At 41.2% G+C, this 26,160-nt stretch overlaps 1 protein-coding gene and 1 pseudogene across 3 annotated transcripts in view; one reads left to right on the forward strand and one right to left on the reverse strand.

Moving 5' to 3' along the window:
• SMCHD1 (structural maintenance of chromosomes flexible hinge domain containing 1) overlaps positions 1 to 26,160 on the forward strand; it is a 116,980-nt gene that overhangs the window by 63,001 nt on the left and 27,819 nt on the right. For all 3 annotated transcript variants that reach the window (XM_066622776.1, XM_066622778.1, XM_066622777.1), the window contains exons 23-35: positions 3,059 to 3,198; positions 5,323 to 5,457; positions 5,897 to 6,124; positions 8,654 to 8,802; positions 10,732 to 10,820; positions 14,611 to 14,729; positions 15,604 to 15,765; positions 16,103 to 16,228; positions 18,753 to 18,832; positions 19,893 to 20,050; positions 22,146 to 22,258; positions 22,901 to 22,959; positions 23,808 to 23,895. In XM_066622776.1, the coding sequence (XP_066478873.1) occupies positions 3,059 to 3,198; positions 5,323 to 5,457; positions 5,897 to 6,124; positions 8,654 to 8,802; positions 10,732 to 10,820; positions 14,611 to 14,729; positions 15,604 to 15,765; positions 16,103 to 16,228; positions 18,753 to 18,832; positions 19,893 to 20,050; positions 22,146 to 22,258; positions 22,901 to 22,959; positions 23,808 to 23,895 (1,646 nt within the window). The remainder of the gene's footprint in view (positions 1 to 3,058; positions 3,199 to 5,322; positions 5,458 to 5,896; positions 6,125 to 8,653; positions 8,803 to 10,731; positions 10,821 to 14,610; positions 14,730 to 15,603; positions 15,766 to 16,102; positions 16,229 to 18,752; positions 18,833 to 19,892; positions 20,051 to 22,145; positions 22,259 to 22,900; positions 22,960 to 23,807; positions 23,896 to 26,160) is intronic.
• On the reverse strand, positions 6,999 to 7,115 carry LOC136649993 (5S ribosomal RNA; annotated as a pseudogene).

Below are 26,160 nucleotides of genomic sequence, written 5' to 3' on the forward strand. Positions count from 1 at the left end.
TGCTGGGTTTCAAAGTAGCTCTCGAGCCAAAAAAGTGTGAGCACCCCTGTTTTAATGCATACCACTTGACTGAAGCAAAACTAGCAAAGTCAAGTTCAGGAATAGATTTTAGGCTTCTTGTTCATCAGTGTTTAACTTGGAGTAGTTCTAAGACTTCCAGCTTTGTATTAACAGTTCTAATGTTAAATCTTGACAGTGAAATCTTGCCAGCTATGGAACCTTCTAAAGGTGCTTAGTTGCACCAGAGGGTGACTTCTAATGCGGCTTCTCTGTTTTCTTTGCCCAGCTGAATCCCTCCTGGGAGAGCAGGCTGCCAAATTCTGCTGGTGGAGATGTTTTCTCAGCAGTGACTGATTGAACTGCTGCTTCTATCCTGATCTTCAACCTTGACAAACAATATTTCTTAAACTGGAGATGAACTTTGAAACCTTACTTGTTTTGAGTATCTCTGTCCCAGCAGTCATCCTATCCATTGCCCTCTTTAAACCAGCATTTCTCAAAGTGTAGGTTGCAGGCCACCAGTGAGTTATGAGGTTATGTATGGTCAGTTTTGTGTTAGTCACACTCTTGCCCACCCTTGTGCTGATTTGGCTCCAAATAGGAGCCATACCTGAAGTCAGCCAAGCAACGCTGCTTGCTAGAAAAACCTACCACTAGAAGTGTTGTGTTTTGATGACTAACACAGAATGCAAAATAATTAAAATTTTTGTTCACATCACAGTATAAAACTATATTAAGATCAAAACATGAAAACCACTCATTTCACAAAATAACACCTTTTGCTTATTTTTGAGGAATCCATAAATAGTTCTTAGTAAGGCAGCGAGCCCTTCAAGCGCTTCCAGTGGTGGAACAGCTGAGTCAAAGTATCTGCTAGAGCAGTGGTTCTCAAACTTTTAGCACTGGAGCCCACTTCTTAGAATGACAGTCTGTCCGGTACCTGCCAGAAATGACATCATCAAGCAAATTAAAATTATAAGTAATTAAAAGTAAATAAATAATTAAATTAGGAAAAGCCAGCCCTTTTCCACCAAGTGAATTTTCTCTATATCCTGCCTGCAATAACGCGTTCCCCCCCCAAAAAAAAAATCAGTAGGATTTTCTGCCCTAACCAGTGCTCAGTTCAATTTAAGTTCTTATATTTAAACCATATCACTATCAGGACCCACCTAGCTTTACAAGTCTTTAAAAAAAATCACCTTACCAGCTCAAGCCTGTGTTCTATTCTTTCTTTTATTTTCTGGAGCATTTGCTGAGCTCCACTTTCATCAGATCAGGACCATTCTGGAGGTCTTGCATTCCTCTTTGCCTGATCATGGGCCAAGGCATGGTTGTTTACTCATGAATAAACGCAAACATGTAGCTTAGTTTCACTTTCCATAGGGTTCAATACATTCATCAACTTGGAGGGAGGGGCTTCCTTCTGGGGTGTTTTTGGGGAGCTGCGTTCATCAGATTGGGACCATTCTGGTGTCAGATTCCTCTCAGCCTGCCCTTTCCAATGAACTAAGGCAAGTTTGCCTACTTGCAAGTAAATGTCTGAAATGCCTCAGTTTCACTTTCCATACAGCTCTATACGTTTGCCTTTTCAGCTATTGGCGTCGCAGCTAAAACTTCTCAACCCACCAACAATCAAGTTGGTGATCCACAGTTTGAGAAACCTTGTGCTAGAGGGTCTGCAAATGTGTGGCAGCTGGGGGGGGGGAAGATACATGAGTGTATGGGATACCCAGGTAGGGTACCAGAACTGTACTGTAATCTGAAGGTTAGGCAGTTTAGTTTTAAACTGTTACCTTTATGCAATCTATGATCAGGTGAATGTGCTTGGATTTGGATCTCCCCTCTTCCCCAGACCACTCTCTGTAAACGTCTTTTCTGGGACTTGTCTGTGTGGTGCTGTACTTTTAAGAAGCTTGGAAAACCAGTGAAACATTTCTCTGTTTTTATTTTTTCTGTATTGTACTGCACCTTGACTTGATCACTTTCTGTGGCATATCCTTTTTGCATATTTTATACCATTTTGGTATGCAAAGGGGGGAAATACTGTGATTAGAAAAGCATTCTGCATGTCTGTGTGGTGCTGTGTTCCTGAGAAGCTTGAAAAACCGATTAATATGTATGTGTATATGTTAATTGTCTAAAATGATAGAGTTCGCAGTTGAAATGCTTATTGTGCTGTTTGAACAGTTTAGAATAAGAATTTGGATAAAAATGCCTAAAGCCATAATTTGCTATTTTAATCAAGAAATTTTAAGGGAAAAAATCACCCAAAAACCACCACCCACTTACCAAGAACCTTACCACGAAGTTCCTTACTAGGAACTTACCACCCTGGGCCCACAACCCACTTGGCCTCCACGGGCCTCAGAATAGCATGCAGAAGCATCTGGAAGTGACTTCTGGTTTTCGGAAGCAACTTCCAATTTGAGCAGAAGTTGCTTCAGGATGCTTCTGTGGGCCATTCTGAGGTCTGCAGAGGCCAATAAAGCGGGTTGCAGGCATAGAACAACCTAGGGGAGAACTTCGGAGGCTTCCGGTAAGTCATTCCAGCCAACAGTGTCATGATCCACCACAGAGGATGAGGTGGGTTGTGGAGCTGGAAAGTTTGGGAACTGCTGCTTTAGAAAAATGACCACCTTGAGAACAAATCAGTGTGCTAATACCATTAATATGACATTGCATGCAACTGAATTGGTATATTGGTTACCAGGGAAAAGAGTTTGGAAAATCTTTATCTTAAACTGCTTGTGTAGGGATTTTGAAATACTGGTTTGGATTGAACTCAAACATTCATTGCACAAGCAGAAAGACCCTTGAAATTTGTGCCCAGTTCACCAGTTCTCACCTCTCATGCTTGCACCATTCCAGGGGATCTTGCCTCTGGATTTTCAGGGGACTGCATTGGGAGGAGGAGAAAGTGTTGCACAATTGGAACTATACTCATGTTTCTTTGGGTTCAGCATGAGTTGCACTGGTTGCCATATCCTAGTAGTTTGTGTTTTGAAATTCTAGCATTTACAAAAATACAGAATGAAACTCTAGTTTATGAACTCAACAGGCCCCCCACAGCAGCTGAATGTCGAACCAGATTCTGATGTCTTGAAAATTGAAAATGGAAAAGCATTCCCTTTTCAAGTTAAAGTACTTGATGAATTTGGAAACATAACTGCACAACCAAAACTAATTGTTCATTGCAAGGTAAGTCAATTGGATAAATATGTCATGAGTCAGGTTGGGCATGTTATCTCATTGTATATTACAGGTTGAGCCTACTTATCCATGGATTTTCCATTCGCATATTTGACTCAATTTGACTCCTCCCGACCCCCTTTGAACTGCTTTCAGCCCAACTTAAAGCTTCTGGAAGGGACTGGAGCTGTGCTCCAGTTGCCTCTGGAGGCTCTTCTAAGGCATGTGGAGGCTGTGCACAGAAAGGCACACAGAAAGGAGCACAGTTCCCTCCAGAGAAGTGGCCTCCAAGGCTTTGGAGGCCTTTCTGATGCCCGTGGAGGCTGCACACAGTGTCCACATGCCTCAGAAAGGTCTCCAGAGGCCCTAGATGGGGCATTTTTGGGAAACCGGAAGTGTCCTTTTGGACCTCCGGAGGCCACCCTGTGGCCGGTAGAGACTGCATGCAGCCTCCTCAGGCCTCAGAACAACTACATTTGCCACCAGAGCAAGGTTGCATTTCGAGCTCAGTGGACCCCAAAATTCGTGTGACTTGGTTTCACGCAACATTTGGTATTCACAAGGGTTTCAGGAATGAAACCCTTGTGAATAGTGAGGGTCCACCTGTACTAACAATAGTATTAAAAAACAGTATTAAAATGTTTATGCTTTCATTGTTTCCAGACATTGAAAATAAATTGTGACCTTTCACCACTAGCATACTGGGGAGGGGCAAGAATTGCAGCTGCTCTGGGCAGCACAGGGGACTGGGCAGCACTGCGCCCCATTCACTGCCCCCCCCCCACAGCACCCTGCATGGATGTCTCCAGAGGACTTAGTATCCCGGTGATGTTTTAAGCCTTTTAGAAGGCTTTTGGAGAACCCGGGAGATCTTCCCCGGCCCTCTGAAGGCCTTCTAAGGGCCTAAAACATCACTTCCAGGTTTTGTCTGAAAACTGGAAGTGGAGTTTCAGGCTTTCCAGAGGCCTCAAGACCTTCAGAGGGCCAGTGAAGGCCGTGCACAGCCTCCTCCAAAAGCTCCCTAGATGCAAAGTTGGGGATCCATGGCAACACTGTCAGGGGGCGGCATTTGCAAACTTGGCCCCGGGCAGCACAGGGACCAGGTTTGCAATTGCCTTTCACCCAAATAATTTTCACCCAATATAAATAGAGTGTTTTCTGATGCCCAAACCGACCTTGCCTCACCGGCGACTGTGACTGTGTTTTCCTGGTGCTCAGCTAAGCAATCTTACAAAGAAGGAAATAAAGAGGCTTAGAGCCTCAAAGACAACAGCAGTTAACTTCCCAGAGCTTAGTTGTCAGCATGGTAGCAAGTCAGTGCTTCCTCTGCCCTCCACCTCCGTTGGACAAAATATGTTTTTGAAGATAGTGGCCATAAGGCAATGCCTCAGGAGAAGCAACAGCAGCACGAGAGGATGCAGATGAGCTAAAGCCTCGCTTCCCAAGCTGTGTGTCATGGCTCCCTGAGAAGCCGAGGGAACCAATCAGGTGCATCTGCGAAACTGCTCAGAAAAGTGTTTACCCTTCCAAGCATTTGTAACACTCAAAGCTCTCGCACAGGATGAGTTAATCTACCTGGTGTTTTGGGAAGTGGTTTCAGCCTACCTTCCCTTTACTTGTCTCCATCCCTTTGCAGAATGTATCACCCTGAGTGTGGAGGAGAATATGTACAGTAGTTTGCAGTTACTTTCCTGGGATTTTCCCTCTCACTCCCAGACTTATGTACCTTTGTGACAAAGTCAGAGTCTCAACTAAAGCAACTTTTATTCACAGAAGAGGGGAAATTGGGGAGAAAGCTTCACCTGATGGATTTCTGCCTGCCACATAACAGCAACAGTATTTATATACCACTTTTCAACGAAAAGTTCACAAAGTGGTTTACAGAGTCAAATAACTATATGGCTCCCTATCCCTAAAACACTGAACAAAATCTTTTATATACAACTTAAGAAGAACGTATAGAGACTTAACTAAACCCAATTTATAAAGCTGCTCTTTATGCAAGTTGAATTAGCAATTTTTACTAGAACATCATGCTTTGATTCTCATCATGTTTCCCCAATACCTTTGTGCCATGTCTTGATGAACTCTGACACTCATGGCATTAATTGTTAATACACAAGATTATGTTAGTTTTCAGGGGCTCCAGACCTTCCTGTGTATGCTGTGGACTGCAGCAATGGTGGGCCAAATATGTTAACTGGACCAATTCTGCATGTACAGAATATAAAGAAAGATCATACTCTTAAAGCAAGAATTGAAATACCTGTAAGTAAAGTACTTTCATAATGTCTTTGTCCAAAGAGTTTTTAAAAGCAGTATTCAGGTTAACTGATAATACTGTGGAGCCTGAGCTGCTTTTAGCACTGATGTAATGCAGCTCAATTAAGCTGTTTCTGAAGGCTAAAAACATATCAAATATCCCACCTTTTATTTACCTTCAAATGAATTTTGGATTTGCCTTTTAGCATTCTGAAAATACTGGATGGCAAATGATGAATACAAGATGATGCTTGGCTAATTGAAATTGTCATGTGCTTTGGTTCAGTTTCATTCTGTTTTAGTTGATTAAAAATTCATTGGTAAAGATTGGCCAATATAAAGCCTGTGACTGTGAGAGACTGGATTTTGCATTTCATGGTGTGAATGTAAGTACTTGTTTCTCTGTTAATATTTTTGATTATTCTTCCCCCTTGATTTTGTTTAGAGTTGTAAAAATGTGCCATCACTGGAGAAGACTATTAAACTGATTCCCAGTTCCCGTGTTGCAAAGCTACAGATTTTTAGTGTGGGGGGAGAAAAAGCTATTCAGATCAAGGACCAGGATGAAATTAACTGGATTGCTGGTGACATTATGCAAAACCTTATCTTTCAAATGTATGACGAAGGGGAAAGAGAGAAAATAATCACTCCGGCTTTGGCTGAAAAAATTAAGGTCGGTATTTCCAGGAAATGTAAACTTAAATTCAGTATAAATAGGACAGCTATTTAATATGCCTTGTAGAGGGGAAAAGGGAAGGTTGCCTTAGAAAAATAAGTGAAAAAGATAAAGGTAGCATTAGCAACATTAAATCATTTTCATTGATAAGTGAAGGATTTCAGACTAAGCTACTTGCGTAATTAAGGGTACAGTTCTGAGGCGCCCTTGGGCTGGTGCAAATCCCTTGCACCAGCCCAGGAGGGTCACAAACATGCCGTAAAGCACGTTTGTGCCTCCTCTTGAGTTGACTGAACCAGCGCACAGATGTTTGGGAAAAGTACTTTCAGCTGAATCCAGCCTCTACATCAACTTGCGGAGGGAGCCTTGTATCGGCTGAACTCAGCCAATGCAAGGCTCTGGGGTAGGTGGGGAGGAGGCAGGAGGGAGGCATTCCAGGGTGGTTGGAGGGTGGCCCTGGGGGCCAGTGGGCAGAGCTGGGATTTGGCTGTTATTTTGGATCCTAGCTCCCATTCCTGAGCAGCGCTGTGGCTGCATCCATTCCACTGTCCTCAGACTTATGCTACCTCAGGAGGTGGTGCAAGTCCAAAGAGACCCATTGGAGCTGCATTGGCTTACCCAGGAGTAAGGGGAAGAGTTTCCCCTTACCTCTGGCTGAGCCACTTTGGGGCCCTAGCTTGCATTGGATACAGCGCGGGCCACCTGTCCTGCCTGTTCCAGTGCAAGATAGGATTGCGCTGTGAGTGAGTTATTGGGACTTTTAAAAAATGGGACGTATCATGTGTATGTAGCTTGACAAATGTGTCTTTCATGTGGTTTTTAATTTTTGAAAAAGGATTGGCAACCTTCAGTCTCGAAAGACTATGGTAGAAGCCTGCAGCACCTGGTATTCCCAGGCGGTCTCCCATCCAAGTATTAACCAGGCCTGACCCTGATTAGCTTCTGAGATCAGACAAGATCAGGCATCTGCAGGGTAACAGTTGCTTGCATTGAATTTATAAGATGCCACCTATCAAGCTATCAGGCATGTAACAGTAAATATATCCCAGGTCTTGAAACTACTGATCTGGCTTCTCTAGAGTAACAGGACTCTGAAGAAGAAACTATGAATTATCAGAAAAAAGGGGTACTCTGGCCATTGAGAGCACATTCCTATGCTCATGGTACATGAGCACATTCCACCACCTCATGGTACAGCGGCACTGAAATGGCCACACACTGTATCCTGCGGAACCAGGGGAGCAGCTGGAGGTTTCCCTGGGATTAAGGGAACATCTGTTCCCTTATGCTGTGTAGTACTCCAGCAATCCCATTGGGGTTCCAGAGGGGGGATAGAATATGGCTGCAACCTCTGCTTCCAGGCCAGATCCACCCTCTGGCCTGTCTTCCCCGCACTTGGTTTCCCCTCCCGCCACCCCAAAATGTCTCTCCACTGCTAAGTAAGATTATTTACTGCTGCATACTCCTCTATGGTGGCCAGCCAGCACCAAGACTGAATGGTGCGGGCCTCTCTGCTAGCATCATGTGTTGCAGGACTTTTGCGACATCCAATGCCTGTGCTGGACTCGATGTGATCACGCTGTGAGTCTTCCTTCTAGTCTCACCCTATTCTTCATCCATGATCTGTTATTCATATGCTCAGGAAAATGTGGAGGAGGGGGGAGTAAGGTATATTTGCCCAGTGAAATTCTCAGAGTAAAAAAACAAGTGGACAGTGGAAGAAGAAGATAAAATGATGCAGTAATGAGCATGGCATTCCATGCCTCATTATGCTGTTCTTTTTCCCAATGCTCGCTCAGACTATGCTCTACCCAGAGTTGTTGGGGGTGGTTCCCACTTGCCCAACACTGGCTGTCTGCTGTTCATTCTGTCTGTCAGTACTGCTCAGAATATTTGTCCGCTCCCCAGCACCAGCTTTGCCATGCCCAGTGCTGCCCTGCTGGCCTTTGTACTGTTTCACATTCATGTCAAGATTGGAGTCATTTCCTAAAACCTGGGCACTGGAGCCTGGCTGTTGCTCAACTCTTTGGGCTTGGCACAGGCAACCTGAAAGGGTCAGAGGGCTAAGGAAACCTTCGAAAAAGTCACTTGTTTCTGTATAAATGGACAGTTGCTATTCTATCAACTTTAATGGGGTTCTGAATATTTAGAAATTCTGAATTTCAAAAATTTTGAATCTGAAAGTTCAAAATCCAAATCCAGGTTTTGATGTTTGTGCACATCCTTATGATTCAGTTCTGTCAGCTGTACTTTGTCCCATTTAAGAGAGAAACTAAATTTCAAATTTTCATTAAGAAAAATGAATTTATTATTTCCAAAAGATTTTATGGTCATGGAATAATTGTTAATATTGTCTATGTGTTTATTGTTTAAAAAGGTGGGGAGAAATGTTTATTACATAGTCAATGATCTTACTATTTTTAATTTTCTTAGAAAAGGCAGATAACAAGATACAAAACTAATAAACAGAAAAAGGTTATTTTCAAGTACACCTCTCTCATAGTGTTGGAATTATTTTGTTTTTAGGTTAACTGGACCCCCAAGATTAATAAGGAGCAAATAATTAGAGGTTTGTTACCTGATGTGAAAGTGCCAAAATCTGTAAACGATGTGCTCTATTGCCTGGTTACATTTCATGATGACCATGTTTCTTTAGAAAGTGCATTTACCGTCAGGTTTGTACTTTTCCCCTGTAATTATAGATATATTATTATGATGTTTACTCATTTTTTATTGCTTCTGTAGGTTATACTAGACAAAAGTGTATTTTGTTGGCAATGGGACCATTTAAGTATGTAATTATTTGTATACTTAATATGCATATATTCAAAATTAAGGGTTTCTTGTTTGTTTTTGTTAAATGGCCACACTGCAAGAACATATTGGATTGTACCTTAACCTTAGTTTGCACAAAAAGAAGGTACAAGTTGGGCATCCCTTATCTGAAGCACTTGGGACCTGAAGTATTTTAGGTTTTGAACTTTTCTTTATTTCAGAATATAGTTGTTCCTAGGAATCAGTGGGGGTTCCATTTTTGGAATCTCTTCAGATAATCAAATCTGCAGGTCATTTGCCCTTCAAACATGACCAGAGCAATTATTTTTGGCCTCCAGATGCCCTTCTGAGAACTGGGGCGGGGGGCGCTGCGCAACTTCCCTGGCCCTCATAATACCTTCCAAAGCTACGTCAGCTGGCCCACCGGTTGGGGAGGCTTCAGATTGTCTTCTGATGGCCAAAAATCATCACGTCTGGTTTTTTACTTTCTGAGGGCTGGGGAGGCAGCACATGGCTTCCCAGGCCCTCAGAAGTTCCTCCAGACACAACCGGAGCAGAGCTCTGTTTGTGTTCATAGGGAACAGGTCCAGGCAAACCCACAGGTTCAGGACTCACAGTTAGATAAAACCGCGAGTCCCAAATCTGCAGATAACCAGTCTGGACCTGTACTTGCATATACAGAAGGAGAGACCTTGGGGATGGGGCCCAAGATCACAAAATTCATTTGTATTTCATATACCCTTTATGCACATACCTGAAGGAAATTTTATACAATATTTTTAATAATTTTGTGCGTGAAACAATTTGATTTTATTTCAGCTCCCACTTTCACTTTTTACTGTGTCAGCAGTTGAATGGGAGGAAAACTGGTAGTTTCTGTCTGCTGTTACTGTCCCAGGCTACAGAGACACGACAGAGCAGAGCCATTGGAGGGGGGGACCTTCTGCCCAGGAAACCACTGAACCCTAGCTTTATGTTATAAGTCAAAATCACAAAAGCATCTGCAAGAGCAATCAAACATGAGAACCCAGTGAATTATCCATGAATATGGACTAGACAAGACAAGAGTAAAAATGTGTCTAGTTTATTATAAATAAAATTTTTAAAAGGGAATTAAAACCAAATGAGGAAAAAGAGAGAAAAGAAAAAGTACAAGCAGGCTGATGGAAAATGCTTGAACGCAGGTGAAAAGACACCAAGGAAAAGCTTGACCAAATTAGATACAATAATTAGTAATGCCCAGCAGATGGAACTGGAGTGCCTCTCAAAAGCAAAGCACACAAATCTCCTTCCCAATGCATTGTGTTGTTAAACTGGTGAAATTTGCAAGCTGGGTTTGAAGTAGAGAAGGGGAAACAAAATAAAATTATTTGATGTGTCTAGCTAGGGTTAGGGTCTCTAGCACTAGCTACTGTAAATTATCCAAGGAATCCTGCTGACTGCACTTACTGAAGAGTAGGAGGATACATCTTCCATGAACCAATATTAAATGTCGTGGCAGATTTTGAAAAAACGCACATGAGCATCCCTTTATTTGAACTTTAAATAGCCTAGATTGGATGAGGTCATCATTACCTGATAGGAGTGGAAACTCTCTAGCCACTTCATTCCAACACTTTACCTAGAAAGAGGGGTTTGGCTGCCCAATCAGCAAAGCTTAGCTACTCCAGAAAGGAAAAATGATTTGAAAGTACATGGCTGGTTGGCCATCATGGTTCAAGCAAAGGGCAAAAGTCTGTTGAACTTACACAGGAGCTTCTGGGAAGTTAGTGTCCAAAAAGGAGAGGGAATGGGCCATTTATCACAACTCACTTTTTTTTTCCCTTTAGACCGCTTGCTGATGAACCAAAACATATTAAGTGCAAAATAAAAGGACCGAATACATTACAGATGGGTGAAATACTACAAAGTGAAATTGGTAAATACTTTTAATATTTTTTTATTCCAGGACCTCATTCCTACAGAATGTATATCTAGAGCAAGTTAGCCTTGTAGCAAGTTAAAGAAATACTAACAGCTCAGTAAATGGGTTGCAGTGCAATCCACTTGCCTTCCTAACAGATATTTTAGGAAGTTTGGCCATGACAACAAGTTCGTCTGTATGGTTGCAGACACATTGGAGTGGAGCTGTGGTAGAGCACATGCTTTGCATGCAGAAAGTCCTACATTCAGTCCCAGGAATTTCTAAGAAGGGTTGAAAAAGATACTGGTTTGAAGTCTTGAAGAGCTGCTGCCAGTCAATAAAGACAATGTTGAGCTAGACAAAACTGTGTTTAGTATGGCAGCTTCACACATTGTTACAGTTTTTAGAATGCTGTGTAGATGTGTTGTCTCTTGTCATGCATGGTATTCCATGCAATTCTGTGCAGCAGCTTTGTGTTGCCTTTGTGTAAGAGGCAGTGCTAGCTTTTCATTTTTTAAACATCAGTCATCTGTATTGGTTCATGTTGTATTTGCAGTCACAGTGCTAGATGAGAGTCTAGGACAGGGGTGTCAAACATAAGGCCCAGGGGCCGAATGTTGCCCGCAGAAGCTTTTTATCTGGCCCTCAAGCTCTCAGCTGCTGAGCAGTGCTTAGGGTGCTGAGCAGTGCTGACAGGGTGGCTTGTATGATAATTGGCTCTGCTATATCTTGGAATATGATCAAGATTTGTGTATCTTCTCTTCTGTCATTTGCAGCTAATGTTCCTAAGTGAGAAAAAAATGCTTATTTCTGGTTATGTCCTATTTAATGACATCATTTCTTGCCAAATGACATCACTTCCAGCCCTCAGCAGACATCATAAATGCTATTCGGCCAACTGTATGAAATGAGTTTGACACTGCTGGTCTAGGACTTTTATTGCCTTTCTCTCAAGTATTGTTGCTTGAAGTTTGGCTTAGGATTTGTCTTTTGATATTACATAATGACTATTATTCTTTGTCAGGTTAGAACAAGGAACTGTGAATAACTGCAGGCTGATCTGTGCAGTAACACCTAGCAGTTAGCATGCTCCCTCCCTCTCTGCTCCTCTCTTACTCCTGTTTGGACATGCAGCTGCATGAGGAAAAATCTTCATAGAATGGATCCACTGCCACCAGCTCAGATCTGGCTACCCGGAAGAATTCTCTGGGCAAAATTCCCCTCCTAGGGAATTACTGAACTTCCAGGGTTCCTATCAAAACCACTCTCGCAATAGCACTTGCAAAGTGAGGAGACTGTTCTTCACTGTTCTTCCCATACCAGATACTAGGCAAACTCAGGGTTAAGATGTAAACAGTTCATTAAAAGTCTAATTTTGAAAAAAAGAGAGAGAAACTACTAATACTTGCCTAAAGGCGAGAAACTTCTGCCAATAAATCAAGTGAAGATCATCTCCTCGCCTTATCTGCAAAGTCACTTTACAGATGAGGGGGTCAGGGGTCATAAGAAAGGTGTCAAGGCTGTTCAGGCAAGTTAGGCAGCCAGGAGAAGCCCACAGGAGAGCAAGAGGATAATACAGAGATAATCTTAGGCAGTTAATCTCCAGGGCAACCCCTCCAGGTCAAACTGCAGCCAAAGTTAACCTTTTCACTCCTGAGAAAAAAGTAAGCCAGGGCTCAGTACTTCCATTTAAATCAAGCAAGCCTTGTTCATTTTCTTTGGCATGATCACACCCAACCTTTCTGCATCCTCGTTCCATTTTGCAAATGTTTGGCAGAGGTCTGGTTTTTTAAACACCGGGATGTAATCTTCATTTTCATCTGAAACAAAATCCCAGGCTACAATTCAACACAACTTGACTTAAGAATAACACCCATGGAAAGCAATGGGTCTATTTCTGAGTAAATTGGATTCTAACTTTGTGTAGCTGCGCTTGCTTACGCTGTTCCTTGTTGCTTCTTTCTCCACTGTGAATTGAATTGCACACTCCCAGTTATGTGTTGTAACTTATATGTTGAGCCTCTAGCTTAACACACCAGGCACCTTAAAGAGGGACTTGATTAATGGTTCTACTGGTATGTTATTTACAATGAACTTACTCTAACAGTGTTTATATAAATGTTGTGAAGGACAAAATTTAAAAAGTTAATAATAAATAAAAAGAGAATAAAAATGTATGTTGTGACTTTTCACTACTGCATATACTCGTGTATAAGTTTAAAAAAAAAAAAAAAGCCATATAATTGACCCTGAAACCATGGGTTGGCTTGTACCCGGCTCAAAATGGTGACTAAAGCTTCTAAGAGCAACTACTTGGTGAGGTAGGGGTGGGATTGGGCTGGGAAACAGGATGCAGGAGGTGAGGAAGAAAGGAGCAATTTCGCTTACTGATAATTGTTCTTATGAAGCAGGCAAAAAAAAGTAGCAGTTTAGCTTCTCTGAACAGGAAGAGAAGTGAAGGTTCTTATGGGAATTGTAGTCTGAATGAGGGCTGTTGCTATGGAAGTGCAGCACTCTCCTCCTCACAAAGCGTACAGCTCCCATAAGCACCTTCGTCTCCCTCCCTGTTTGGAAAAGAAGGTAAAATGATCCCTTTTTCCTCTTACCATGGCCTTTAGATCAGATCAGTAATACATGAAGAGCATCTATAAGCCTTTTTATTCTTTTGATAAGATACTTTTGTTAGGTTTGGGGTACTTTTATTTGAAAAGAGTGTTATTTGACACTAATGTATACCCATATAGCACAGGTTCCCAACTTGTGGGCCAGGGACCACAGGTGGTCCAAAAGACTCTGACCAGTGATCAGTGAGGTTTCAGGAAAAGATTGCCTTTGATTACTTCCAATGTGCTCTCCCATGGACCACCAGAGAGGGCAGAGAATGAACTGCCCACAGCCAGCAACAAAAGCAGTAACCCACAAATCTTCATTACAAATAAGAAATCTCTAATCTTCTCTAATGATTAATTGTATTTTTTGTGTGAAGGAGTGATGGTTGCATGCAGGGCCCATGAGAGGTGGTACTTTGTAATTTGTAATTTGGGGGGGGGGTAATTTGTACCTGGGCCCAGGAGCCAGAGGAGGGCCCCCAGAAAATTCCTGGGAACTTCCAGTCTTACTCGGATGCCCATGTGGGATACTAGGCTCACGGTGGCTGCCGCAAGCCATATGTGCTGGGCCAAAGAATGCATACGTGACACTCCTGTGCACTGTCGAATATGGGAGGTAACTGGTCTGCTGTGGACACTTTCCATTCTAGTGTGAGCCTAAACATGATCATCTAATTTTCTGCAATGATTTTTGGTATTTAAAAAAGTTTTTAGAGACTTCAGAGTGTGTTTGGTTTTCTGTATTACTGTATCTAGTTGCAGTACTATGTGGGCAGGTAGACCTGGACTCCAAAGACTTTTCCTGCTGCTGTCACCCTCCCCCTGCCCTGTTTTGCCCCTTCTCCACTCTTGTGCTGCCCACCCCTGTAGCCACCCCACTCTGTTTCACCCCTTCCCTCCCCCTTTGCGAAGGAGCCCAAAAGAAACATTGTACACCCTGATGAAATTGGCCTTGGAGGCACTGGTTGCATGTGGTCCACACTAATTCCAATTTTTGTCTCGATGTTCCTTGGGCTCCTAAAGGTTGGGAACCACTACTACATAGGGATAGTTTCAGTTCGTAGGGAGTATGTAGGGAGTTGTTGCTTTCCTGTCAGATTGTTTATTACATTGTAAATATGTATGTAGATTATGTATTTCATGATGTTCTCGTTGAACTCTTCTTCATTTGTGCTTTTGTCTGTGTTTTTTTTAAGAGATAATGATTACAGATCAGCATGGAAATCAGATTCAAAACCTGACATCATCTTGTATCAATTCCCTAGGAATTTCTGGGAATGGTCTGGATAAATCAGATCTAACAACTAATTGGCAGGTGCTTCCTATTATTCCATGTAACATCTTGTTTACATTCATAAAACAGGAGTCATAATATGGGGGAAGGAGGGGGGGAATTAATTAGAAAAAGAAATCTACTAACATTCATACAAACAGTGAAGAGGCTTGAGGATAGCACTCAGTACCAGCTAGGTCACTTCACTAATCTCATTTGTGAGATTATAGAGAGACCACAATGAAAGAAAACAATTTGCTTTTTTGTAACAATTTATTTTAAAGCATTTGTGTTCCATTCCAGCCAACAGTCTACCAAAACAGCTTATACAGAATCATTTAGTTACAAAAGTACTGGGAGGGTTTTTTCCTTTTCCTCACAGGGCAGTTGTTGTTTCTATGGCTGTTGTGATTGGGGAGGAGCATAGTCCAGCTTAAACAACACCAGCAAATGAAAATTGTGAGAGTGACTCCTCTTCCTTCAGCAGGCAAATCCCAGTAGCCACATTTGTACCAAGTCAACTATAAATAAAGTATAAATCTTTAATTAATTTGAGCAGCGGACTACTTGTAGCACCATCAGTGTAGTTTTGCCCCCATGGAGGAGGGGAGGATCCAATGATCTCTGTCATAACTAAGATACTTGTGTCTAATTTAAGTTGTTATAAAATGTACAAATGTTTAAATCTTAGCGCTAAATGTTAGATTTCTTAGGCTCATTCCCCATGCAAAACAAGCATAATTGTAAGTGGATGAAATTTATAAAAAACTATGCATAAATATTGTAAATATTTGTAAAACAGACATAGCATATATGCACAGACATTCATTTATATCATTACCATTAAATAATCTTTTTGCCATGACTTTAATATATTCTTTTGGGTTTTGTTTGTTCTATATTTGTTTCTTTACAGCAAGATACACAAACCATTTGTGTCAGAGGCATCAAGTTTAAACCAGGCCCTCCTGGAATCAAAGAATTGTGCTTTGCTTGGCGTGAATTTTCTCAATTCCTCATATTAAATTTGATTGCAGGACCACCAGATAAATTGGAGCTTGTGGATTGGACAGAGGAAGTAAGTCAAATTCATCTGATTCTAATCAAATGCTTTCATTATGGTCATATCTCCATGGAGTCTGAGGAGAAAACAATATGTTAAGTTTTATTGACAAATATATCAAATAGTACTGAAACTCCATTAACAGCCTCTGGCTTGAAATTGAGTCAAAGAAACAAAAAGTAACTTTTAGGGAATTAATAGTTTGGATCAGAAAGTATGGATACTTCCTCCTAGCTAGCTATTTTTCTTCCAAAAGAAGCATTAGATGAAATGCCTGTGAATAGTTTGTGTATTATAGCTAAGTTGTCCTGTATATAATTTTTAATAGTAATAGTTTTCTGACTATTTCTAGCCTGTGTCGGTGACTAATGGCAAAATGCTACAGAAACCTCTTGTAGTCCAGCTCTGTGACCACTGGGGTAACCCATCTTCTGAACCCAATGTCAAAATCAACCTTATAAAGGCTAGCAACATAAAGGTAATTTCTACTGAACTCTATCACTCCCAACTCTATTTTACTTAAACACAAAAAAGAAAAAAACAACACCTGGAATTGAATACAGATCACACTGACATTCGGGGGGGGGGGGGGGGTCTGTGGTTCCAAATGCCCCAGGTCATATGGTGGGGAGTGCTGCCACACCACCATCACTCCCTCCCATGGCACCGCCCATCTTTTTTGCCTTCTTTTAAAAGGGATAGAAGTGGGTGGGTTCTCTGAGCACCACACACCTCTATCCTTTTAAAAAAACAGTTAAGAAGAAACTATGCTTGTGGTTTCCCTTCCTTTTTTTTAAAGGGGAAGAAGGGGGATGCCGCCTTTCCCAGTGTATCCCCAGTGACCTGCTGCTCTGTCCATGCTGCTCCTAGCCTCCTATTACTATTTCAAAGTTTCAGAATGTTTGTACAACAAAATCAACCCGCTCACCATCTTCTCCCTCATCTCCAAGGCTACAGGGATAAATCTCTCTATTTGTTTTGTTTTATTTATTTAAAACATTTATATGCTACCTTTCCAAAAACTCAAGGCGACTTACAAAACTTAATACACAGAATGATAAAACACAGTTAAAATCTAGCAAGAACCTCTGCCATTCACAGTCAAGAGCTATCTCTCTACTGCATTCCTTATATTTTAGCTTTCTTACCTCCTCTCCATATTGATGTTACAATAATCTTCCAGTCACAGATTAGACCCCACCTTTCCCTACTTCTTCACGTCTTATTGGTTCTCCCAGTCCTTCCTCCTATTAGAAGCCAGGCAGAGTGGTAGTTTCTGGAAGAGTGAGCTCCTGCATGCTGAAGGAAGTAAAAAAAACTGCTTTGTGCCCCTTCCCACACTTAATTTCTGGTCATCCAGGACTTGAGAGGAGTCCAAGGATTAATTTCTACTCCTAAGAGATGCTTGTAATCCCTTCTAGAAGGTGGAAGGTTTCCCGTGCTTTGGAAGGGGATAGAAAAGAAAAGTTGCTAGTTCCCCTCCTTGAGGAAGTGCAAGTCCAACAGAGCCCTGGTCTCTCTCTCTGCCCCAGGGCTTGGAGACACACACACTGAGGATTAATTCTGCGTAACTGTGCTTGAAGAGGCAATGGCAAGGGGCTCCCTCCTTGTTTAATGAAGGGAGAAAGGAAGAAAGATTAACCCTGTCAAGTTGTTGTCAGTGGTGGGCAAGGATAGAAAAAAGGTAAATCCCCTCTCACTTCAGGGGGGAGACTAAAAGTTAACTGTCCCTCAAGGGAAAAAGCTAAAGGTTCACTGGTCCCTTGGCTTGAAAGAGGTGTGACTGTATTCTCCCTTTGCAGGGCACAGAGGGAGAAGGGGGGAAGCTTATTGGCCATTCTCCCTTAAGGGGAGTGGCCCAGGAATGGGTGTCCCATCAGTACCACAGTAATTGTGGCACCATGGGGACCCAGGGGCATGTCAACATAACTGGGGGCTTGTGAAGCATCCTGGAGGCTGCTGCAGTGGGGAGGCTCACAGAGCAGGTTGAGGGCCTCCAGGACCCTTTTATCTCAGAGGAGTTTGGGAACCTTCAATAGAGTCTTATTTTATTGAAGAATTTGCAACCTGCCTTTCCCCATTGGCACTCAAGGCGGCTGATAGTATTTTTTTAACAACCACAATAAATATAGAGTAAAATCCATAATTTAAAAAAAAAACTACAGCAATAAAATTAACTGATAAAAACACTAAAATAGACCAAAACAATATCTTATAGCATAGCCCAAATAATCCACTGCCCTTAAAACCCCCAAACCAAACAGCAGTATAAATCATTACTACATAGCAGCATAAATTACACCTTTAAAACTTTTATGACTTGGGGTCAGTATCTATGGGACTGCCTCCTTTCTTACAGTCTTGCTTGCCCCCTAAAATAATCTGAGAGCTCCCTCTTGCATGAGCCACCCCTGTTGAAGTTTAAGGATGTGGCAGCATGGAAAAGGACATTCTTATTGGTGGCATCACAGTTGTAGAACTTTTCCTGGATTTTAAGAACTCATTCACATCATTCTAGTAGGGGCTAAAAACCTTTCTTTATTTAAAATTGCTTTTTAGTTGGGGGTGGGAGCAAAGTTGAAGTATATGCATTTGGGGATTCTGCTTTTGGTAATATTTTATTTCCTGTTTTATCACAGGTTTTGTTTTTAACATCCTTATGCTGCTGCCAATTCTAATTTGTTTTAAATCCTATATTTTAGTTGGTTATAGTCTTTGACAGACAGCTTAGCTTTCTTTAGTTAGAGAGAGCCACCATTTTGGCTAATGAAGAAAATTACTGGAAACTTACAAGTTTGTCCCTAAAGATTTCTTCCCAGGATAGGTCACATGCTATTGAGATGGTTGTATTCTTAGCCAGTTATAAATGTTAAAAATCTTGGCACCAGACTACTGAAATAAATGAAAAACTAAAATGAAAAAATATTATGCTTTGTGATGGGTTAATCATTATTGATGTGCTTCTCTATCGTTGAGGAAAATAATAACTGTTTTATTGGCAGATTATGTCATCAAACCAGCTATATAAAACAGATGAAAATGGTAGAGCAAATCTTGGAGTTCTTGCTATTCATGCTCCTAAGTAAGTATTTAAAAACCATTAAATTTTGTAAATATAACAAAATTTGAACTCTCATTAATCAAAATATGTTTGAAATAAATATAAATGAAATCTCTAGTTTGGCATTTAGTAATATTTTGTTTTAAATTATTGATTTAGAAATATTAAAAAACCATACCTTACAATCTCTCGCCCCAGTTTACCTTATCTAACTTAATCTAAGGCATCCCCAATAAAGTATGATACTGTGGTTCTTATAACACTAGTAGTTGGCATGAAGAGTACTGCCTTCTCCACTTTCCTCCCTGCCAAAGGGGGTCATGATTGGCATCCAGAGTAATGCTTCAAGGAACAGAAGTGCAATCGGTGAATACAAGCTCCCTTTGAAAATGGAAGGAATGTTTTACTCTTTTAAAGACATTTTGTACAAATAGAATATACCTTCTTTTCATGGAAGCATTACTCTGGATACCACCACAAGTTTTCAGACATCTTCTCAGTTTGGTATTTGTTGACACCTCTCTCTCATATTTGCTGCTTAGGTAGCAGCACCAGTTGTTCCTACTTGAAAGCCAGCCAGGAATTAGAACTTCAGCTATTTAGCATGTTTATATTTGGAAAAGATGGCAAGATTTGACAATTTTCTAAAAGCTCTAACTCAGGCAACTGTCTCACCAAAAGGGTTTTACACATGGATTTAACTCTAACATGATTACTGATTTTTAGGCTACTGATTTTTCTTTTATCAGATTACTGATTTTTCTTTTTTCATTTCAAGTGATACATATAAGGGATTCCACTCTAACTGAGAAAAGATGTTCAAATATATTAATAGAAATTATAACTTATGCATTCCTGTTACTTATTCCTTTCTAGACTTGTTGGGGCAGGGAAATTCCAGTGCGGTACTCAATTTTTGTGTGAGTGTGGTGAATTTTTGGGGTGATTTGTGGTGAGGATAGCACTCATAGTATGTTAAAACTCTTAGGAGTAGTTTTTCCTCCTGTGTCTAAAAGGCAGTGGAAGATAAATATTGAAACCCTTTGGATTTTAGCAGTATTACTACTATTTTGTTTTTTAGGGGACAGCATACGTTGCAGTTGAAAGCTTTATACAACAAGAGTACCCTACACAGTCCAGTAATCAAATTAAATGTTCTGCCTGACCCTGATAAACCTGTATATTTGAATGTAAAGTACGACAAGAATGTCCCTTTTGCAGCTGGAAGTACCTTTCCTGGTGAGCAGTTGTTCGTGATATGTTAATCCAGTCATTTGTAAGGGGTTTACAAATATTGTTAGCTTCTTTTCATTTAAGAAATTGCTCTAAAAGATGGGTTATAAATATATCAAATAAAAGATTGACCACCTTTGTTCAGTGGGACATCTGCATCATAGTCTCTCCACATGATTTGGAATCCCAATTATGCTGGGTTCCCAATCAGTGGAACAGCCTACACACATGTGACTTGTGGTCCCTTTTCAGACATACACTGACTGTATTGATGTTGGATCAGATCTGGCAGGAGCTGCAGGTGCAGTTTTCCTTTTCATGATTTTGTATGTGTGTGCTTGAAAGTGCAAACCTGAAAATGAAATGAGCTGGTGAGAATCCTGTATGCCGGCCCAGGAGTGTTGCAGGCATACCATAAGACACATTTGTGTCTTCTCAGGAGTCGGCTGTGCCGACGTGAGGACACACACTGACCCATGGAGGCTGTATCCAACCTCCGCGCCACCCCAATAAGGTAAGGTTGCACTGGCCAAGGGCAGCTAGAGCAGGAGGTTGGGGAGGGTGGAACAAGGGGTGTTTTGGGGTGGGGAAGGGTGAGCTGGTGGGTGAACTGGGCCCAGGAAGGGAGTGGGACTGGTCTCCAGCACTTCGCATTACACTGGACAGCTCAGATCTGTGCCAACTATTTCACTAGTGCAGATCCAAGTTGCCCCATTGAGGTGGCTGGGGCATTACTTGGGGTTAAGGGGACTTAAGTACCCTTACCTCATAACCATTACTGAATATGGCGCAGGCCAGTTGGCCTGCCTATTCTAGCACAGGTGGATTCGGTTGTGAATTGTCTGAAAGGGGCAGAAAGGTTTAGGAAATCAGATTTCATGCTTATTTTGTTCAGAGAAGAGTCATTGCAGTGGGAAATATTTCAAGATTTACACTGAGGAAATGGTTACAAGGAATGCATAATGATAGCATACCAAGCTCAGGATTCCATACTAACCCAGGGAATTTTAGAGGGGAGCAACTATTAACACATTTAGCCCAAAGCTCCTCTAGCAGATATTTGCATGTTTGTTCCTATAAGACTTCTATTTTCATTGCATTTGGGACTACTAGACAGACACCTCTGCCCTGTTGCGACCTGTTTTTGAGTAAAGGATTTTCTAGCAGGGAATGTTAGTGTGCAAAGTGCAGAAGACTCTCCACCTAGGGAATTCATTGCTGCTTAATATTCTGTATTTATAAGGTATAACTGAGAACATCATGGACTTGCAAAGAGGATAACATCTTCGTCTACTTCGGCATGGGTAGTCAGTTTCCTCATAGTCAAAGACTAGGGATTGTTCCTTGAAGTCAGAATATGACATCTTGGGCATAGACTTCCGTCCTATCCTTCTATTATCCATGAAGCAACAATTCAATGACCCACACTATAGAAAGCTCATTGTTCAGTTGTTTTGCATAACTATGGCGAAATACTCTTCTAAGCAGAAGCCCCACTTTCTGAAGTGAGTGGGTGGAGTCATCCAACATCATGGAGTAAATATTACCTTCTCCATAACTAGGAAGAACCCTCACAGTTAAGTTCAGTGTTTCTTTTTTCACAAGAACACAGCTGAAGCGCTTGGAAACAGTCTTAGGCCGCAATCCTAACCAACTTCCCAGCACTGACATAAGGGCAATGCAACTCTGAGGTAAGTGAACAAACATTGCCTTACCTTAAGGAGGTCTCCATCCCCCCCCCCAACTGCAAGATGCAGCACATGCCCCACTGGCATAGCTATGCCAATGCTGGAAAGTTGGTTAGGATTACACCCTTATGTATAAAATAGACTAGAAACTGGCTGTCATGTGCCTGTTGACAAGTCCTCCAGAACTTGTAAGCTGATGTGATGTCATTAAATATTCTTGAATATTCTAGTTACTGATGCAGTTCTGAGTATAGCTAGTAATGTCTAGTGCATATGGCAGTTTTTTTAGGAACTAATTGTAAGGTTTTTACAGTCTTTCACCTTGTGGATACTTTACTTGTAGAGAGTTTCAGTTTTAAGACAAAAATTGAACTTTATGGAGGGAATGACTTGCTTTTTTTACCTTTCCACAGATTTCATGATTAGTGTTATTTCTGAAGATGATAACATCATTAAAAATATAAACCCAGGAAGAATATCCATGAAAATATGGGAAGGGGACTGTAGGGGAATTCTGTCACAGAATGTAAGTATCTGGAAAGTGGAATCAGTGGTTTTATGATTACTACCACATATGTTTCACTTTGAATGGTGGTATGTGCCTGCTTTTGTCACAGGTAAGCTCTGCACATAGGACTAGATAGTTTTCCTTGTATTATTACAAATACCATCACAAACAACTTATTATTTGGTGGGGGTTATTTGTTTAGATCAGTGTTTCTCAAACTGTGGGTCGGGACACACTAGGTGGGTTGCAAGCAAATTTCAGGTGGGTCCCCATTCATTTCAATATTTTATTTTAAATATATTAAACTTGATGCTGCCATGATATGTGACTGCATTTGGGGAAATGTTACAGATTGTTACTTTGAACACGTTACTATGTATATGCTTTTAACAATGATAGTCAATTGGACTTCCTCCTGGGTAAGTGTTGGTAGGATTGCAGTCTAGGATTGTTAAAAATTTTCCTGCTTGATGATGTCACTTCCACTCATGACATCACTTCTGGTGAGTTCTGACAGATTCTCATTGTAAAAAGTGGGTCCCGGTGCTAAACGTGTGAGAACCACTGGTTTAGATAACTTTTAAATCATCTAGACTTTTTTTTACCTAATTTCTTTAAATGCTTGCTTGTCTGAAGTCCAGCTAATCTTTTCTTTCTTAGGTTACAACATTTAGCTGTACCACATCAAAAGATGATGACGAGGGCTTTTTTTACTTTAGGTAAGCAAATTCAGTATAGTTCTAATGGTTCCTGCATAATTTAAAACATTAGAAAAAGGAAAAGAAAATACATTTGCATTAAATTGGCAACTTTGTTTCTGAACTTATTTTAGTAGTTTGCAAAGGATATTAAATGATACGTTAATGCATAGCAAATGTCAAGTCACACTGTCCTCAGACTTTGGATGTGAAAAATTACGGTCTAATCTGCATCTGGAAACTGCAGTGGCTGCTAAGACTGCAGTAGAATTAAGATTTCTATCAATTCTGAAAGTATATTTTTCACACATATGAAAGCAGGTAATATACGCAGTGCAGTATTCTTATAATCCAATAGATGTGGCAATGACCACTAGGTTGGCAAAAACTCACATTTGTGCGTAAAAATGTCAGCCCAGAATACAGGAAATCTTTCAGCTACTGGTCAGGCTTTGCTGAATTCTTAGTTTCTAGTTGTGCATCTTTTCACTTGAGACTACTACACACACAGTAGAAGATGATTTAGAGAGAACTGATCATGTTCATAAAGTGTTGGGAATATAAGACTTCAATATAATTGAAGAAGTTGAAGAAATAGGGTATGTTTGACTGAGAGAAGTGTTGTTTAAAAACCACAAGTGGGGAACCATTACATCATCATGTACCTCAGATACATGAATGAATCATTCTTTTTATCAGTAAGTTAGATGATGCAGTCAACTCAGTTTGCAGGAAGGTAACAGATACATGAAGAATGAAACTTCTGCATTTAAGAGACAAAAGTGTTGGGGAATGTAAATACTTAAGATTTTAACATTGTAAATTCTTAACAATTTTAAGATCTCTAATATTCAGTATTTGCAATTTAGGAACAAAATGATTCCAGAGAGAATGGGCACATACAGTATCCAGTTTGCTTTTGCCATTGACAAAAGAAACACACTTACCAGCGAACAGGTTTGCTTTTAAAATATTTGTAAAGGAATGTGTGTACATAGTTAATTGTAGGTGTTATCATTTCTGTGATAACAAATGGTTTTGACTAGTTGCAACCTAATTTATGTTAATGTATAATTTGTTCTCAAAGCTTATTGTATTATGGCTCCCCAAATGTTTCTCAAGTTCATGTTCAGAGATGAAGATGGAGAATGAAAAGCCTCACACAATATAGAGATGATCCTCTGTATCAAAAAGATGAGGAAAAATGAAAAAAGATTATTGTATCTTCAGTGAGCTTTCTAGGCATGAGGAAAAACAGACCAGCATTATAGTCAAACCTGCCAGGTTCTTACAACTCTAGTGTGTGAGGCTTTTCATTCTTTATCTTTATCTCTGAACCCAAGCTTTGGTTGTTCCACTCCTGACTCATTTTCCCAACCTCACAATTGACTTGGAGCTTATGTGCCCAGTTTAGTCCTTGGGAAGACCGTGCATCAAACTTTCAGCTTAAGTGTCTGGACTACTGTTCTTAATTTGAGTTCTACCTTTCCATGCAATCTCAACAACAAACCCAGAGATAGCAAGGCTGAATTCTTCGCCAAATAAACCAATTACAGTGTACAGGTTCTCAAGGTTCTTAAACATACAACAAACCAAGTGACTACACCATTCTTGGGGCAACAAGGTCCTTTGCCCAGTGGTTCTGCCACCACCCTGGATACTCAAGTTCCTCAGGCCAGGGACACTGAGGACCTAAGGGCTTACACCAGCCCTTGCAGACCCTAAGCTCCCTCTCCCTCAGGGACCCACATTTCAAGGCTCTAGACTTTGGTAGCAAGCAGAACAGTTAGGTCAGACTAGATGTTTCCATTCTTTAGTGCTCACGACCACGAGCAGCCTTGTAAAATATATTTTGGTTTATTAAAGAAAGATTAAAGTTACACCTGATTCAAAAGGTATTAAAGCCATATGAGATCAGACATACAATGTACATCAGTCTAAAACAGCAGTTCCCAAACTGGTGGGTCAAGATTCACCAGAGGAAACAAATATGGGTTATTCCCCCTTAAGGGGAGTGGTCCCGGAATGGGTCCCCAATGGCACTGCAGGGGCATGTAAACATTCCGGGGGGGGCGTGAAGCCTCCTGGAGGTTCACAGCCCCTCCACGAGCCTCCCTGCTGCAGCACAGAGCTCCAATTGCTCTTCGGAGCTCACTTCCAGTTTGGAGCTCCAATCACAAACTGGAATTAAGCTCAAATGAGCAATTGGAGCTTAGTGCTGCAGCAAGGAGGCTCGCGGAAGGGGCTTTGAACCTCCAGGAGGCTTCACGACCATCCCCCATTACATTTACATGCTCCTGGGTCCCAGTGGCACTGTCAGGGCCACTCCTTCTCTGCTCCTGCCTTGCCCCCTGGAACAACTTAGTGCAGTCCCAAAATCCAGGTAGGAGCATTGGGAACAGCTGATCTAAAACAATTAGCTTCTTAACTCTACGTACTCCTATCTTTCACCTGGTTCTTCCAAACCTCAAAGAGTAGGCAAGATGGCTCCCAGGTTGTCTGTATTTCTAGGCACCATGTTGAAATGAAATGAACCAAACAATCCTTCCCTACTGAGGGTCCTTCTTATACCTTAGTTGAAATTCTCAACCAACCAGAGTGCAAGGTGCTCAGAGTCTTTCAAAAGGCTGATGTAATATGGGCTACTCTTGGTCATTGGTTCCCAGCCATCTCAGCCAGGGCTCCCAGCAGATACCAATCTCCTTAAATGAATGCATTCTTGAGCCACTGGCCACTTCGTTGTTATCTCTATCCTATTCTACTGAGAGTCAAATGATAACTTTCCTACTTTCCATTTAACAAGGTTCTCACCAGCTGCAAAGAGGAAGATGCAAGTATCCAAAATAGAGATAGACCCAAGGCCTAGCTTTTTACCTCTCTTCTTGATAACACAGGCCTACAAAATTGAGGGTCAGAAAAGTTTTTCCCAAACTTTATGGTGGTTTGATATGAACTTTATGGTGGTTTGGGGTGCTGATTCCAAAAATGGCATCCGTTTTCACACCTAGTTTTGGAGACATGGTATAGCCTCATTAGTAAATGGTTCAAGCAGCTTCCTCATAAGAAAGCCATGGTGTAGGCTTTCTCATGAGGAAGCTGCTTGAACCATTCACTAAAGAGGCTATGCCATGTCTCCAAAACTAGATGTGATAGGGCAAAATGGATGCCATTTTTGGAATCGGTACCCCAAATATACCTAGGAATTGGTGTAACGTTTAAGGA

This window comes from Tiliqua scincoides, chromosome 4 (assembly GCF_035046505.1).
Source record: "Tiliqua scincoides isolate rTilSci1 chromosome 4, rTilSci1.hap2, whole genome shotgun sequence".
Lineage (NCBI taxonomy): Eukaryota > Metazoa > Chordata > Lepidosauria > Squamata > Scincidae > Tiliqua > Tiliqua scincoides.